This window comes from Anomaloglossus baeobatrachus, chromosome 8, assembly GCF_048569485.1.
Source record: "Anomaloglossus baeobatrachus isolate aAnoBae1 chromosome 8, aAnoBae1.hap1, whole genome shotgun sequence".
In the NCBI taxonomy this organism is placed as follows: domain Eukaryota; kingdom Metazoa; phylum Chordata; class Amphibia; order Anura; family Aromobatidae; genus Anomaloglossus; species Anomaloglossus baeobatrachus.
The window spans coordinates 68,205,006-68,221,637 of NC_134360.1; the positions used below are offsets into that span (position 1 = coordinate 68,205,006).

General features: G+C 50.1%; 1 protein-coding gene across 1 annotated transcript in view; it reads right to left on the reverse strand.

Moving 5' to 3' along the window:
• Positions 1-222: 222 nt before the first annotated feature.
• SFMBT1 (Scm like with four mbt domains 1) overlaps positions 223-16,632 on the reverse strand; it is a 182,669-nt gene continuing 166,259 nt past the window's right edge. Inside the window, exons 18-21 of the mRNA XM_075322086.1 lie at positions 16,629-16,632; positions 15,592-15,795; positions 370-498; positions 223-252 (exon numbers count right to left, since the gene is read on the reverse strand). The exon at positions 16,629-16,632 is cut by the window's right edge and continues 175 nt beyond it. Of these exons, the coding sequence (XP_075178201.1) occupies positions 223-252; positions 370-498; positions 15,592-15,795; positions 16,629-16,632 (367 nt within the window). The remainder of the gene's footprint in view (positions 253-369; positions 499-15,591; positions 15,796-16,628) is intronic.

Genomic DNA, 16,632 nt, shown 5'->3' on the forward strand with positions numbered 1-16,632 from the left:
ATAGCTCTTTAAAATGTCAAGAACAGATATAAAATACTACAAATACAACAAATCATTTTATTGAATTTCCTTGCGTAATACTTAGAGTGCATGCCGTCATGATCTTTAAATAAAAATGTAAAATTACGCACGGCTTCTTTATAATTATAGAAGCTTTCAGATGAGTTCATATCACACCCAACACTTAACTTCGGTTCCTACAAGCTGCAGGAGGACAGAGGTCTACTGACTTATGGTGCGTTCCTTCTGGTTCTGATGATCAACAACATGTCAGGGTGTTGCGGTCAGATCATATGTGCAAATAAACGCACCTGCCTGTCTACAAGAGGCCTTCTAGTAATCTTAGAATCGATTTTAGCTCGTTCTTACCTGTTCTTGAAAGAGTCGTGCAAGATGAGGACAATCTGTGGATTTGATGTACTCAACTACATCATTAACAGTCCAGTCTATCGGGCTCCCATTCAGTGCCAAGGGTTCCCTCAGTTCAATACGGATATCCTGCAAAGTATTATAATTGGTTTACCCCTAAACTCAAAAAGTACAATAGAAAAACAATTTTCGTCAATTATTTTAAAGCAATGAGAATTACAAGAAATTGCTCAGAAATACTTTGTCCTTTACAAAAAGCAAACGTGGGTTTTCTTCGTTGCAAGAAGTCTTGTTTTAATCATTATAAATTAGATCTACAGTAAAATGATTTTCGGCCCCTACTAAGCAGACGGTGTGCCCTTATTTCCCAATAAAAAACCTAAACGCTATTTCAAACAAGCAAACTGTTTTGTTTTTTTTGTTATATAAGAAAATCACAGTCTGGATATATGACAGTCCAATATAGCCAATATGCCTGACAATTTATAGTGCCTTGAAAAATTATTCATATTCCTTGAACTGGTCTACATTTTATTTGAAGTGACACCCACACCTTAAGGCCTCCGTCACACATCCTTGCCGCCGGTACATGTTTGGCATTTTTTTTTACACGTACCGGAGACACGTACACACGGGGACCTAGGTAATCCCAATGGTTAGGAGACACGTAAGTATTTAGGAAAGGAACGTGTGTCTGTTCCGTACTTGCGTGTCTCCGTGAGTGCCATACGCTGACATGTCAGTGTTGCTCCGGCAGCACAGGTGTCACACGGCCCGCACACGTACCACACGGATGTAGTGTGCATGCGGTTCCGTGTGACATGCCGGAGAAACACACGTCAGGTTAAAAAAAAAAACCCCACACTCACCTCTACGAGCCCTGCAGTATTTGCCGCGGCTGTCACCTGCATCCGTCCCCCAGTGAATTTGAACAATGCATCTTCTTCACTGGGGGCCGGAAACAGAGTCAGCGTGGCCTGGCCTGTGCCGGACGCTGTCATTCAGCACCACAGACCGCTCCGGAAGAATCAGGTAAGGCGAGGCTTTCCGTTCTCCGTGTGTTATTACGTATAACACACGGAGAACACGTACGTGCCATAAACACGGCACACGGGGAACAAACCACCCCTTTAACATGTACGTGACAAAAAAACGGATTTTTGTGTACTCACCGTAAAATCGTTTTCTCTTAGCCATCATTGGGGGACACAGGACCATGGGTGTTATGCTGCCTATCCATAGGAGGACACTAAGTAGATGCAAAAGCATAGCTCCTCCTCTGCAGTATACACCCCCTGGCCGGGCCAGGCAACCTCAGTTTTAGTACACAAGCAGTAGGAGAAAAAGCCAGTAAAAACTTCTCAACAGAGGAACATGAGAAAAAAAAGAGTCATAACCAAATGAGGTACTGAGAGAACCAAGGCCCAACAGGGCAACAGGGTGGGTGCTGTGTCCCCCAAAGATGGCTAAGAGAAAACGATTTTACGGTGAGTACACAAAAATCCGTTTTTCTCTAACGCCTCATTGGGGGACAGGACCATGGGACGTCCTAAAGCAGCCCATGGGTGGGAAACATAAAAGAAGACAACACAATCCAAGGACTAGGAACCAGTCCCAGACAGCCTGGAGCGCCTACTGAGAGAGGTTCTCTACTGCCGTTTGCAGAATTTTCCTACCCAGATTTGCCTCAGTTGAAACCTGGGTATGGACTCTGTAATGCTTTGAAAACGTATGTAGGCTAGACCAGGTCGCAGCCTTACACACCTGTTCCACTGAAGTCTGATGCCGAATGGCCCACGAAGCGCCAACTGCTCGCGTGGAATGAGCCCGCAGTCCACTAGGAATGGGCTTGAGTTGCAAGCGGTAGACTTCCTGGATCGCAGAGCGAATCCAGCGAGCCAGAGTTGCCTTTGAAGCTGCCTGTCCCTTCTTAGGCCCCTCAAGAATGACGAACAAAGAGTCAGTTTTCCTAAAGGGGGCTGTCCTGGATATGTAATATCTGAGAGCTCTGACGAGGTCTAACGAATGCAGAGACCTTTCCACCCTATGAACCGGGTGTGGACAAAAGGAAGGCAGAACAATGTCCTCATTCAAATGAAAGGGGGTAAGAACCTTTAAAAGGAAATCTGGAAGGGGGCGCAGAACCAACTTGTCCTGGTGAAAGATCAGAAAAGGCTCGCGGCAAGAGAGTGCTGCTAGCTCCGAAACCCGTCTGATGGACGTTATTGCCACCAAGAATGTTGCCTTCCAGGACAGAAGAGCAAGGGAGGATTCCTTGAGGGGTTCAAAGGGAGACCTCTGGAGACCGTCCAGAACGAGGTTGAGGTCCCATGGTTCCAGCGGCCGTTTGTACGGGGGAACTAGATGGGAAACGCCCTGGAGGAAGGTCTTGACTTGCGGTTTTTGAGCCAGGCGGCATTGGTAGAAGATTGAGAGCGCTGAGACCTGCCCTTTAAAGGGAACTGAGAGCCAACCCCACTTTCATGCCAGACTGTAGAAAGTCGAGAATTCTGGGGATGGCCAGAGGCAAAGGCTGGACGTTAGTTTCCCTGCACCATGAAAGGAAGATTTTTCCACGTACGGTGGTAAATGCGGGATGAAGCAGGCTTTCGGGCGCTGATCATGGTGGCAATAACCGCGGGGGAGAATCCCGCTCTTGTTAATACCCATGTCTCAATGGCCACGCCGTCAGCTTCAGGGCTCTGGAGTTCTGATGGGAAATGGGCCCTTGGGTCAGCAAGTCTGGGATGTCTGGAAGGCGCCACGGTGCGTCTGTGAGCATTTGTACTAATTCGGCGTACCAGGCGCGCCTGGGCCAGTCCGGTGCTATCAGTATCACCGGGACTCCCTCTGCCTTGATCTTCCTGATTACCCGTGGCAGCAGAAGTAGAGGTGGAAATATGTAAGTCAGGCTGAAGTGGTGCCAGGAGCAGACTAGAGCATCGCGCCGATGGACTGTGGGTCGCGTGACCTGGCTATGAACGCGGGTACCTTTGCATTCAACCTTGAGGCCATTAGGTCCACGTCTGGTGTGCCCCAGCGAGTGCAGATGTGTAGAAACACATCTGGGTGGAGAGACCATTCTCCGGCAGCCAGGCCTTGGTGACTCAAAGTCTGCTGCCCAGTTCTCTACCCCCGGTATGTGTACCGCTGATATCACTGATCCCGTCAATTTGGCCCAGCTGAGGATCTTGTGGGCCTCGAGATAAGCCGCTTTGCTGCGGGTGCCCCCCTGCCGATTGAGAGAGGCTACAGCTGTCGCATTGTCCGATTGGACTCGAATCTGACGACCCGCTAGCAGAGGGCAGAACGCTCTGAGCGCGAGGAAGATCGCGCGGAGTTCCAGGATGTTGATGGGTAGGAAAGACTCCTGGGGCGTCCAACGTCCTTGAGCAGTGTGGTGCCGGTACACTGCTCCCCCTGCCTAGGAGGCTGGCGTCCGTGGTCAGGACCAGCCAGTTCACTGGGAGAAAAGATCTCCCCTTCAATAGGGATGAGGACCGAAGCCACCAGCGGAGTTCGTACCCGACTGAAGGCGTCAGGTGAAGATGTCTGTCCAGGGAGAAGGGGCTCTTGTCCCAGGCCGCTAGAAGGGCTAGCTGCAGTAGGTGGAGGTGCAGTTGAGCAAAGGGTGCTGCTTCCATAGCCGCCACCATCCTGCCGAGCACTTTCATGCTGAATCGAATGGAGCGAGACGGAGGACGTAGAAGGCAGCGTACTGCTCGTTGAAGAGCGAACGCCTTGTCCTGAGGGAGAAGGATCAAGCCCCGACGGGTGTCCAGGGACATGCCCAGGATCGTGATGGGATCGGGGATGATTTGTCCAGATTCACAAGCCACCCTAAGCGGGATAGGGTGTCCACAGTGATCTGTACGCTGGTTGAGCAGTCGCGGAAGGAGGGGGCCTTGATGAGGAGGTCATCCAAGGGAGAGCGACTACTCCCCTGGCGTGAAGGACGCTCATGGCGGCCGCCATGACTTTGGTGAAGACCCTTGGTGCGGTGGCAAGGCAGAAGGGTAGAGCTACGAATTGAAAGTGGGAGTCCTGAATTGCGAAGCGGAGAAACTTTTGGTGATCTAGGAATTCCCCTTCGACCATGGATGCAATAATGGACCTTGAGGACTCCATTCTGAATCTCCATACGTGCACATGTTCGTTTAGTGTTTGAGGTCCAGGATGTGTCGAACTGACCCATCCTTTTTGGGGACCACAAAGAGGTTGGAATAAAAACCCCCGAACTTCTCGTCGTCTGGGACAGGTATTATCACTCCTGCTGTTTGGAGCGAGTGGATTGCTGAGAAAAAAGCTTTGCGTCGTTTGAGTCTTTGGGGGGGTTTGAGAGAAAGAACCGACTCGGGGGTCGGGTCCGAAATTCTATGTGGTAACCGGAAGACACAAGGTCTCGCACCCATTTGTCGTCTGAGGCGGCAGCACAGATGTGTTGAAAGAGCCGCAGACGACCTCCTACAATGAGTGTGTCTTCCGGGGTGCCGAAGGAGTCATGAGGGGGGAAAACGTCGTGGCCGAGTCTCCCTAGTCCTGGACTGTTTCGGTCTAGGCTGCCATGACGAAGTGGGTTTCGGGGAGAGCTGAGAAGGTCGGTCCCTGCGTAGTCCGCGGCTGGTGGCGGGGACAGCACGGGATGTCACCCAACCAAATGAGTTCTGAAAGGAGCAGAACGAGGACTGTGGACGTCTGGTGAAGGATGTCCTGGACTTCAGCTGGGGGAGGGAGGTACTCTTTCCTCCCGTGGCGTCAGAAATGAGCTTGTCCAGACGTTCGCCAAACAATCGGTCTGGAAAAAAGGGAAGGCCCGTGAGAGCCTTCTTGGAGGCAGAGTCCGCTCACCATTGTCGGAGCCAGAGAGCTCTACGGATGGCTATGGTATTTGAGGCGGCAAACGCTGCGCAGGTAGCAGCGTCCATGGAGGCCTGGATGAGGTACTCCACCGCAGTGGCAATTTGACCTTTTACCTCTGTGAAGGTATGAGTGAACTGGGATTCCTCAAGCGAAGTGTTAAGGGAGTCTGCCCAGTCAGAGATCGCCTTTGCGACCCACACAGAGGCAAAGGAGGGCGAGATCCATCCGCCGCCGCCTCAAAAGCAGAGCGGGCGAGGTGCTCCACCTGTCTGTCTGTTGGGTCCTTGATGGAGGAACCATCGGGTAAAGACAGGAGCGTCTTTGTGGTAAGGCGGGAGACCGGGGGGTGGGGGGGGGTCGACCGAGGGCAGATCGGCCCAACCCTTAGGGGCAGGTGAGGCAAAAGGGTACCGGGACTCCATGAGTTTTTGGTTACTGAAGCGCCTGTAAGGCTTCTCCCTTTGCTTTGTGAGGATATCCTGAAACTCGGTGATCAGCGAAAACCTTTTGGGGTTTCCTTGCCCTCTTAAAGGAGACCGCATGGTCAGTGGTAGTGGATGGGGGTTCCTCCACATGCAGAGTTTGGTTGATTGCTGCTATAAGGGAGTCTATTGCAGTTTGATCATCTGGGGGTGATGAAACCAAGGAATCCTCCTGGTACAAACAGCATTCTCCCTCCTCCAGCTCATCAGAAGCCGTGGAGCGTGTGGGAGAGCCTGCCCTGTGTGCTCCCGAGGGAGAGCCCGCTGGAGACACCCGGCCGTGTGCTCTTTTCCTGATCCCTGCAACCGGTGAAGCATATGCCCGGATTACCTCAGAAGGATCCTCCATAGGGGTATCCTCAGGCTGCGTTCCGTCCAGGGACCCAGAAGGGTGTGGAGGACGACATTGCATAGCCAGAACCAGGTTCTGTGACAGTTTTTCCATGGATTGGGACAGAAACTGTGCCCATTCCGGTGGGCTGGGGGCCCTAGGATCTGGGCTGCCGGTTGCGGTGGTGGTGGCAGGGGGGTCTTGGGGGGGGCTATAGGGGCACAGGACTCACAGAGAGAAGAGGTGTGTTTACATGGTAGCTCAGCGTGGCAGGCAGTGCAGGCTGAATAATAGACTATGTGGGCCTTAGCACTCTTTGTGCCCTTAGATTTCTGCAGGTTCCTAATAGGAGTATGCCAGAAGGGGGAGCAATTAAATGTTGAATGTTTAATTTCATTTCCATGTCATCATCCTTGGCCTGCTGTGCAGGGGCCATGCTAATATGCTAATCAATCTTCTGTGTAGCTCTGCCTTTGAGCATATGTGCTGCCGAAGCTAGCACTGCTCAGCAGAGCTACAATTGAAGCAAGCACCTCACCAGAATCAGCCGATGACCCTGTCCTCAGGAGGGATTAAGCTCTATGAAGATCTTTGCACGCTTTCCTGGGGGGCGGGGCTTATCGCGCCCGCGGGGGGCGGGGCTTAGCGCTAAGAGAGCCTTTCTGCTAGCCGGCTTTTCTGCTAGAGCAAATAAACAGAGCAAATAAAAACAGCGCGAGTCCCTGAGCCCTGGGCCCTCCCCCCTGCCACGGGAAAATTATCTGCAAGACTTTCTGCAAACAGCAGAACTTCCCCCTCCTCCAGCCAGCAAGCTAGAGAAAGTTAACACTGTGTGTACAGGATCCTTGCTCCTTGCACATAAATACTATAAATGTCCTGGGAGCCTTCCCTGCAGCGTCTTTTTCTCCGTTTGTCTGGGAAACCAGTCAGGGGGGGATCTCACCTTAAAACACTGCTTTCCAGGCAGTGAAAATAGCAGCGCCAGCTTGCTGTGTCAGTGTCATATTCAACTCAGAGCCTGCAGAGAGGGGCTGAGGAATTGGGCTATAGGGGCACAGGCCTCTACCCTGGGCTTTGGAAAATCGGTGTCTGTGGAACCCATCGTCCAGCCCAGGATCCAGCGTTGCAGGAGGGGGTACGTGGAGGAGACACGCCACGTTCCCGCCCGTTGATGGTAGTGGGAGATCGGTCCCAAAGGAAACAGTCGCCCTCAAAAAATAAACCTTGAAAGGAAGTGCCTCCTACAGACACTAAGCTAAAACTGAGCTTGCCTGGCCCGGCCAGGGGGTGTATACTGCAGAGGAGGAGCTATGCTTTTGCATCTACTTAGTGTCCTCCTATGGATAGGCAGCATAACACTTATGGTCCTGTGTCCCCCAATGAGGCGTCAGAGAAACATTACGTTTTGTCACGTAAGTGTGGGAGAGGCCTAAAAGGGATTCTTTCATCCTTTTGTAGTTCTTAATAGGTTGTATACAGCTCAAATTAGGAATAACGTTTGGAACACCAATCTAAGTCCGAACTGGGTGCAAAAACCTAAAAAAACATCACTATGGGGAGATAAGGTATGCACACCAGTGACTATGTAAGGGGAATACATGAAATAGTAGAAACTGCTGTGTGAATACTGACTTGAAAAATCCAATAGCTATATGCAAGAGTGAAAATGTGAAAAATGGAATCTGCATTACTGCCATGAACATATGAATCAAGAGAAATTTAGCTACTGAATTGATCAATGCAATAGAGCCCCAACACTACGCCAAAGTATTTCTCTACGTTGGGGTCCCTAGCTTGTGTGTGTCCTCTCATGCAGTTAAAAAACCTACCGTGTATGGGAAGCTGAGACCCAGGCTATTTATGCGTATGATATGGATTGGCAATAGGTGTGGTTGGGGAGGGTTCACAAACGAAATGCAATGTATTCCCCTTACATAGTCACTTGTGTGCATACCTTATCTCCCCATAGTGATGTTTTTTTAGGTTTTTGCACCCAGTTCGGACTTAGATTGGTGTTCCAAACGTTATTCCTATTTGTTAGTATTTTTTCGTTTGTGAACCCTCCCCAACCACACCTATTGCCAATCCATATCATACGCATATATAGCCTGGGTCTCAGCTTCCCATACACGGTAGGTTTTTTAACTGCATGAGAGGACACACACAAGCTAGGGACCCCAACGTAGAGAAATACTTTGGCGTAGTGTTGGGGCTCTATTGCATTGATCAATTCAGTAGCTAAATTTCTCTTTATTCATATATTCATGGCAGTAATGCAGGTTCCATTTTTCACATTTCATTCTACATATAGCTATTGAATTTTTCATGTCAGTATTCACACAGCAGTTTCTGCTATTACATGTATTCCCCTTCCATAGTCACTGGTGTGCATACCTTATCTCCCCATAGTGATGTTTTTTGCACCCAGTTCAGACATAGAATGGAGTTCCAAACGTTATTCTTTAATGTTAGTAGTTTTTTCGTTTGTGAACCCTCCCCATACACACCTATTGCCAATCCACATCGTATATATAGCCTGGGTCTCAGCTTCCCATACACGGTAAGTTTTTTAACTGCATGAGAGGACACACACAAGCTAGGGACCCCAACGTAGAGAAATACTTTGGCGTAGTGTTGGGGCTCTATTGCATTGATCAATTCAGTAGCTAAATTTCTCTTGATTCATATGTTCATGGCAGTAATGCAGATTCCATTTTTCACATTTTCACTCTTACATATAGCTATTGGATTTTTCAAGTCAGTATTCACACAGCAGTTTCTGCTATTTCATGTATTCCCCTTACATAGTCACTGGTGTGCATACCTTATCTCCTCCTACAGCTCAAATTAGTCATAACTGTATGCCTCCTGGATGATGGCGTGTTCTGTAAAATCCTCTTTTATAGATTCAGTCTTCCAGGCTATGGGGCGCTGTAAGATAAAACTGCCTTAGTTCTTCATTATACAAGATTTTTCGTGAGTGGCATTCACGTCAGGTGCGCGATTGGTAACCTTGCGCGTGTGCATTCTACCTGCTGTCTCTCCTATGCACAATTCTACCTGCCAGCACAGTCTTCAATATTGATGTGCAGAGGTGAGATGGCAGGCATAAAGTGCAGGCGCAAGATTTTCAGCCACGCACCTGACGCTACAGGGAGACTTAAGAGAAGGGGAGGAGGAATCCTGTATAATTAAGGCTTATCTTACGGACAGCACATGCCCCATGGCCTGAAAGACCAATGCTATAAAAAAAAAAAAAAAAATGAATTGTATAGAAGAAGCAGGAGGCATACACATGAATAATTTCAGCTGTATTCCCTTATCACTAACTCAAAAAGCTCAAAAGGATGACATATTCCCTTTAAATGTGTCTGACAAAGGCTACGGTCCAGACCTGAAAGAAGGGAATTTTGTTACTTACCGTAAATTCCTTTTATTCTAGCTCCAATTGGGAGACCCAGACGATTGGGGTGTATAGCTACTGCCTCCGGAGGCCACACAAAGCATTACACTAAAAAGTGTAAGGCCCCTCCCCTTCTGGCTATACACCCCCCGTGGGATCACGGGCTGCTCAGTTTTAGTGCTAAAGCAAGAAGGAGGAAAGCCAATAACTGGTTTAAACAAATTCAATCCGAAGGAACCTCGGAGAACTGAAACCGTTCAACATGAACAACATGTATACCCGAAAAAACCAAAAATCCCGAAGGAAACAGGGCGGGTGCTGGGTCTCCCAATTGGAGCTAGAAGAAAAGGAATTTACGGTAAGTAACAAAATTCCCTTCTTCTTCGGCGCTCCATTGGGAGACCCAGACGATTGGGACGTCCAAAAGCAGTCCCTGGGTGGGTAAATTAATACCTCAAGATACCGCTGCAAAACAGCCCTCCTCTACGAGGAGGCAACTGCCGCCTGCAGGACTCTTCTACCTAGGCTGGCGTCCGCCGCCGCGTAGGTATGCACCTGATAATGTTTGGTGAAAGTGTGCAGACTCGACCAGGTAGCTGCCTGGCACACCTGTTGAGCCGTAGCCTGGTGTCGTAACGCCCAGGACGCACCCACGGCTCTGGTAGAATGGGCCTTCAGCCCTGATGGAACCGGAAGCCCAGCAGAACGGTAGGCTTCAAGAATTGGCTCCTTGATCCATCGAGCCAGGGTGGATTTGGAAGCCTGCGACCCTTTGCGCTTTCCAGCGACAAGGACAAAGAGTGCATCTGAGCGGCGCAGTGGCGCCGTGCGGGAAATGTAGATTGAGTGCTCTCACCAGATCTAACAAATGCAAATCCTTCTCGTGCTAGGCGCTTCTGAAAGAATACCGATAGCGCTGAGACTTGCCCTTTAAGGGAGCCGAGCGATAAGCCTTTTTCCAAACCAGATTGCAGAAAGGAAAGAAAGGTAGGCAATGCAAATGGCCAGGGGGACACTCCCTGAGCCGAGCACCAGGATAAGAAAATCTTCCACGTCCTGTGATAGATCTTAGCAGACGTGGGTTTCCTAGCTTGTCTCATGGTGGCAACGACCCCTTGAGACAATCCTGAAGACGCTAGGATCCAGGACTCAATGGCCACACAGTCAGGTTCAGGGCCGCAGAATTCAGGTGGAAAAACGGCCCTTGTGACAGTAAGTCTGGCCGGTCTGGTAGCGCCCACGGTTCGCCGACCGTGAGATGCCACAGGTCCGGGTACCACGACCTCCTCGGCCAGTCTGGGGCGACGAGGATGGCGCGGCGGCAATCGGATCTGATCTTGCGTAGCACTCTGGGCAAGAGTGCCAGAGGGGGAAACACATAGGGTAGCTGGAACTGCGACCAATCTTGCACTAAGGCGTCTGCCGCTAGAGCTCTTTGATCGCGAGACCGCGCCATGAAGGTTGGGACCTTGTTGTTGTGCCGAGACGCCATTAGGTCTACGTCCGGCATTCCCCAGCGGCGACAGATCTCCTGAAACACGTCCGGGTGAAGGGACCATTCCCCTGTGTCCATGCCCTGGCGACTGAGGAAGTCTGCTTCCCAATTGTCTACGCCCGGGATGTGAACTGCGGATATGGTGGAGGCCGTGGCTTCCACCCACATCAGAATCCGCCGGACTTCCTGGAAGGCTTGCCGGCTGCGTGTCCCGCCTTGGTGGTTGATGTATGCCACCGCTGTAGAGTTGTCCGACTGAACTCGGATCTGCTTGCCTTCCAGCCACTGCTGGGAGGCTAGTAGGGCTAGATACACTGCCCTGATTTCCAGAACATTGATCTGAAGGGTGGACTCCTGCTGAGTCCAGGTACCCTGAGCCCTGTGGTGGAGAAAAACTGCTCCCCACCCTGACAGACTCGCATCTGTCGTGACCACCTCCCAGGATGGGGGTAGGAAGGACCTCCCCTGTGATAAAGAGGTGGGAAGAAGCCACCACTGAAGAGAGTCCTTGGCCGTCTGGGAAAGGGAGACTTTCTTGTCTAAGGACGTCGACTTCCCGTCCCATTGGCGGAGAATGTCCCATTGAAGCGGGCGCAGATGAAACTGCGCAAACGGGACTGCCTCCATTGCTGCCACCATCTTCCCTAGGAAGTGCATGAGGCGTCTTAAGGGGTGCGACTGGCCTTGAAGGAGAGAATGCACCCCCGTCTGTAGTGAACGCTGTTTGTCCATTGGAAGCTTCACTATCGCTGAGAGAGTATGAAACTCCATGCCAAGATACGTTAGTGATTGTGTCGGTGACAGATTTGACTTCGAAAAGTTGATGATCCACCCGAAAGTCTGGAGAGTCTCCAGCGCAACGTTCAGGCTGTGTTGGCATGCCTCCTGAGAGGGTGCCTTGACAAGTAGATCGTCCAGGTAAGGGATCACCGAGTGTCCCTGCGAGTGCAGGACTGCTACCACTGCTGCCATGACCTTGGTGAAAACCCGTGGGGCTGTCGCCAGACCGAATGGCAGGGCTACGAACTGAAAATGTTCGTCTTCTATCACGAAGCGTAGAAAACGCTGGTGTTCTGGCGCAATCGGCACATGGAGATAGGCATCTTTGATGTCTATTGATGCCAAGAAATCTCCTTGAGACATTGAGGCAATGACGGAGCGGAGGGATTCCATCCGGAACCGTCTGGTTTTCACGTGCTTGTTGAGCAGTTTTAGGTCCAGAACAGGACGGAAAGAGCCGTCCTTTTTTGGTACCACAAAGAGATTGGAGTAAAAACCTTGACCTTGTTCCTGAAGGGGAACAGGGATCACCACTCCTTCTGCCCTTAGAGAGCCCACCGCCTGCAGAAGAGCATCGGCTCGGTCGGGATGTGGAACAGTTCTGAAGAACCGCGACAGAGGACGAGAACAGAACTCTATCTTGTACCCGTGGGACAAAATGTCTGTTACCCACCGGTCTTTGACCTGTGGCAACCAAATGTCGCAAAAGCGGGAGAGCCTGCCGCCGACCGAGGATGCGGAGGGAGGAGGCCGAAAGTCATGAGGTCGCCGCTTTGGAAGCGGTACCTCCGGCTGCTTTCTTTGGGCGTGAGAGAGCCCGCCAGGAATCTGAGTTCCTCTGCTCCTTCTGAGTCCCTTTGGACGAGGAGAATTGGCCCCTGCCCGAGCCTCGAAAGGATCGAAACCTCGACTGTCCCCTCCTCTGTTGAGGCTTGTTTGATCTGGGCTGAGGTAAGGAGGAATCCTTACCTTTGGACTGTTTAATGATTTCAGCCAATTGCTCACCAAACAGTCTGTCTCCAGATAATGGTAAACTGGTTAAGCATTTTTTGGAAGCAGAATCTGCTTTCCATTCCTTTAGCCACAAGGCTCTGCGTAACACCACAGAGTTGGCGGACGCCATTGAGGTACGGCTCGTAGAGTCCAGGACAGCATTGATAGCATAAGTTGCAAATGCAGACATCTGTGAAGTTAAGGACGCCACTTGCGGCACTGATGGACGTATGACAGAGTCCACCTGCGCCAGACCAGCTGAAATAGCTTGGAGCGCCCACACGGCTGCGAATGCTGGAGCAAACGACGCGCCGATAGCTTCGTAGACAGATTTCAACCAAAGGTCCATCTGCCTGTCATTGGCATCTTTAAGTGAAGCCCCATCTTCCACCGCAACTATGGATCTAGCCGCAAGCTTGGAGATTGGGGGATCCACCTTTGGACACTGGGTCCAGCGTTTGACCACGTCAGGGGGAAAGGGATAACGTGTATCCTTAAGACGTTTGGAGAAGCGCTTATCTGGATAAGCATTGTGTTTCTGGACTGCTTCTCTGAAGTCAGAGTGGTCCAGAAAAGTGCTCAATTTACGCTTAGGCTACCTGAAATGGAATTTCTCCTGCTCTGCAGCTGCCTCCTCCGCTGGAGGAGCCGGGGGAGAAATATCCAACAGTTTATTGATGGCCGCTATAAGGTCATTTACCATGGCGTCACCATCAGGGGTATCCGGATTGAAAGCGGTCTCAGGGCTAGACTCCTGATTACCTGCCTCTGTCTCATCATACAGAGAATCTTCTCGCTGAGACCCTGACCAGCGTGATGACGCCGAGGGTCTCTCCCAGCGAGCTCGCTTAGGCTGCCTGGGACTGTCGTCCGAGTCCGAGCCTTCAGCCTGTGATGTCGGGGACCCCCTTGAAGCACGGATAAGTTCCAAGTGAGGGGGACCAAGGGCCAATGAATCAACAGTGCCCATGGTCTGAGTGACCGGCCTGGACTGCAAAGATTCCAGAATTTTTGTCATAGTCACAGACATCTTATCAGCAAAAACAGCAAACTCTGTCCCAGTCACCGGGGCAGGGATCACAGGCGTCTCTGCCTGGGCCACTACTAGCCTAGACTCCGGCTGACGAAGTGCCACAGGGACCGAACATTGCACACAATGGGGGTCAGTGGAGCCTGTCGGTAGATCAGCCCCACATGCAGTGCAAGCAGCATATAAAGTCTGTGCCTTGGCACCCTTGCTTTTTGTGGATGACATGCTGTTGTCTCCTCAGAGCAATCTAGGGTATAAAGCCAAGAAGCGACCTACAGTGCAATATATATATATATATATATATATATATATATATATATATATATATATATATATATATATATATATATATATATATATATATATATATATATATATATATATATGTACCTCCAAAAAGTACACAAAATAACACTGTGGCACTAGTGGGGTCAGCACATATGTGCTGCTTACCGCCCGCTTAAGAGCGGTTGTGTGGTTGCCAGAATCCCCTGTCTGGGTCTCCCAGGGCTATGTCCGTTCTCCAGCCAGACTGCTTGCAGGAATGGCCGCCGGCGTCCTGTGAAGAGGGACGGCCCGTGGGCGTGTTCAGACCAAGAGCGGGAAACTGGCGTCCCACTGTGCCCAGTGAGAGGGCTGGAGTATGTAAATAAGACTCCAGCCCTCGGCGCTGATCATTGGATCGCGTCTCTCCCCTTCCCTGAATGACAGGGTTGGGGGCGGGAACGAACCGTAACTAGGCCGCAAAAGCCGGGGACTAGATTTATGAGCGCTGCCGTCGTAAAAGCACGGCCGGCGCGAAGTCCCCGGCGCACCACAGGTCTCAGCCGCGCCGCAGCTTTCAGTGGCAGTCGGCGCGGTAGTTCCCCACAATAATGCCACTCAGCAAAGCTGTAGTGCATATAACCCCAGCGCACAGCGCTACTGTCCCCGGCGCACTAGAACACCCAGCAACTCTGGCGTGTTCTGTGCCTGTCTGTAGGGGACACAGAGTACCTGAATGTTGCAGGGCCGTGTCCCTGATGGTACCCAGCTCCGTATCCAGCAGGATCTCCGGGTCTGTGGATGGAGCCCGGCCTCAGAGTCTGGAGGCCGGTAAGATCCCACTTCACCAGAGCCCTTCAGGGGGATGGGGAAGGAAAGCAGCATGTGGGCTCCAACCTCCGTACCCGCAATGGGTACCTCAACCTTAACAAACACCCGACAAGAGTGGGGTGAGAAGGGAGCATGCTGGGGGCCCAAGTATGGGCCCTCTTTTCTTCCATCCGACATAGTCAGCAGCTACTGCTGACTAAACAGTGGAGCTATGCGTGGATGTCTGACCTCCTTCGCACAAAGCTTGAAAACTGAGCAGCCCGTGATCCCACGGGGGGTGTATAGCCAGAAGGGGAGGGGCCTTACACTTTTTAGTGTAATGCTTTGTGTGGCCTCCGGAGGCAGTAGCTATACACCCCAATCGTCTGGGTCTCCCAATGGAGCGCCGAAGAAATCTGTTTGTGCGTTTTAAGAATCTTCTAATACACCTACAATTGGTAAGAGAATTATTTTATTTGGTGGACAGCACACTACTGCACCCACTTAGACTAGCTCTTCACTTATCCCAACCTGCTCACCGCTACTTCCATATCCATCCGCAACTAGCGCCACCATAGCTCCCGAACTGAGTTCAAAGTCATGGTTCAAAAAAAAAAAAATCACCAAATACAAGTGAAAAATTACAGACATGGATGCCCCTTAGGAAGCTTTGGAATTTTTTCACTGATTTTTTCATACTTGAAAAATTACTGACAGGCAATCTGGGTTCTAGATTATGTTTAAGGTGAAGTATTTACATATTTCCCTTCCTACCTTTGCTGACAGATTTTCCCTTTTGAACATCCAAGGGTTTCTTTTCTTCTCACAGTTGAGTGATTGCTCGCTCCGGGTGGGTGAGGCCGATGACGACGACCCTTTCCCTGATATTTCTGAGCCTTCATGAGGTTCTTGGACACTTTCTTCACTTGGGGAGTAATCGTCATCATCCTCCTCCTCCTCCTCCTCCTCACCACTTACCTAAAAGAAGAAAACATTTATATCAATTATCTGAATCCAAGAATGATATTTGTGTAGCTAAACAATTCACGATACCATAATTGTAGAGCGATTGTGAAGTATTATGGTTCTGCTGACATCAGCATCATGGCTTACGTTCGGTTAGAGCAGAAATCAGACAATTACTAGTGTCACCTCATTGACCTACTCAATTTAAAATGCCGTCCGTCAGGGTTCAGCACAATGTTTTTTGGTTTGTTTTTTTTACAGCAAAAATAGTCCATCATACTGTGCTATACTTAGATTTTAAGTGGTTATTAAATCTTATGACCTATCCAAAGTATAGGTGAGGACTTGTGGATTGGTGGGGGTTTGACTACTGAGATCCCATCCAAAACAAACAGAGTAGGCAGCTCTGAAATGTTCTATTTTTTGTCTCAGACCAACAAAACATAACCCAGCGCAATTCACAGCTTTACCAGCAGACCTGAAGACCACAAAGCGGTGGCGTACATGTGTGGCCACCGCTCCATCTGATGGGTCATTTTTGAACCCTGTTTGTGGAAACAGTTGGGTTTCCTTGAGTCAAATCCAAATGATTCTGTAAGTAATTATCTTTAAAGTTTAGTAATCAATATTCTGTTCTTAATTCATAAAAATGTACAATTTCCTAACATAACCAAACACACATTGAATGCCAAGTCTGGACCAGTAGTGAAAGCAGCAATGGAGCAATATGACTGGTAAAGGTCAGAAACCAGACAAAATCCACTTATCTCACTCCATTTTTAAATATATACCGAGTGACTTAATTTTGATCTTTTTTTGAAAACGAAAACAAAATATATACATACTTGG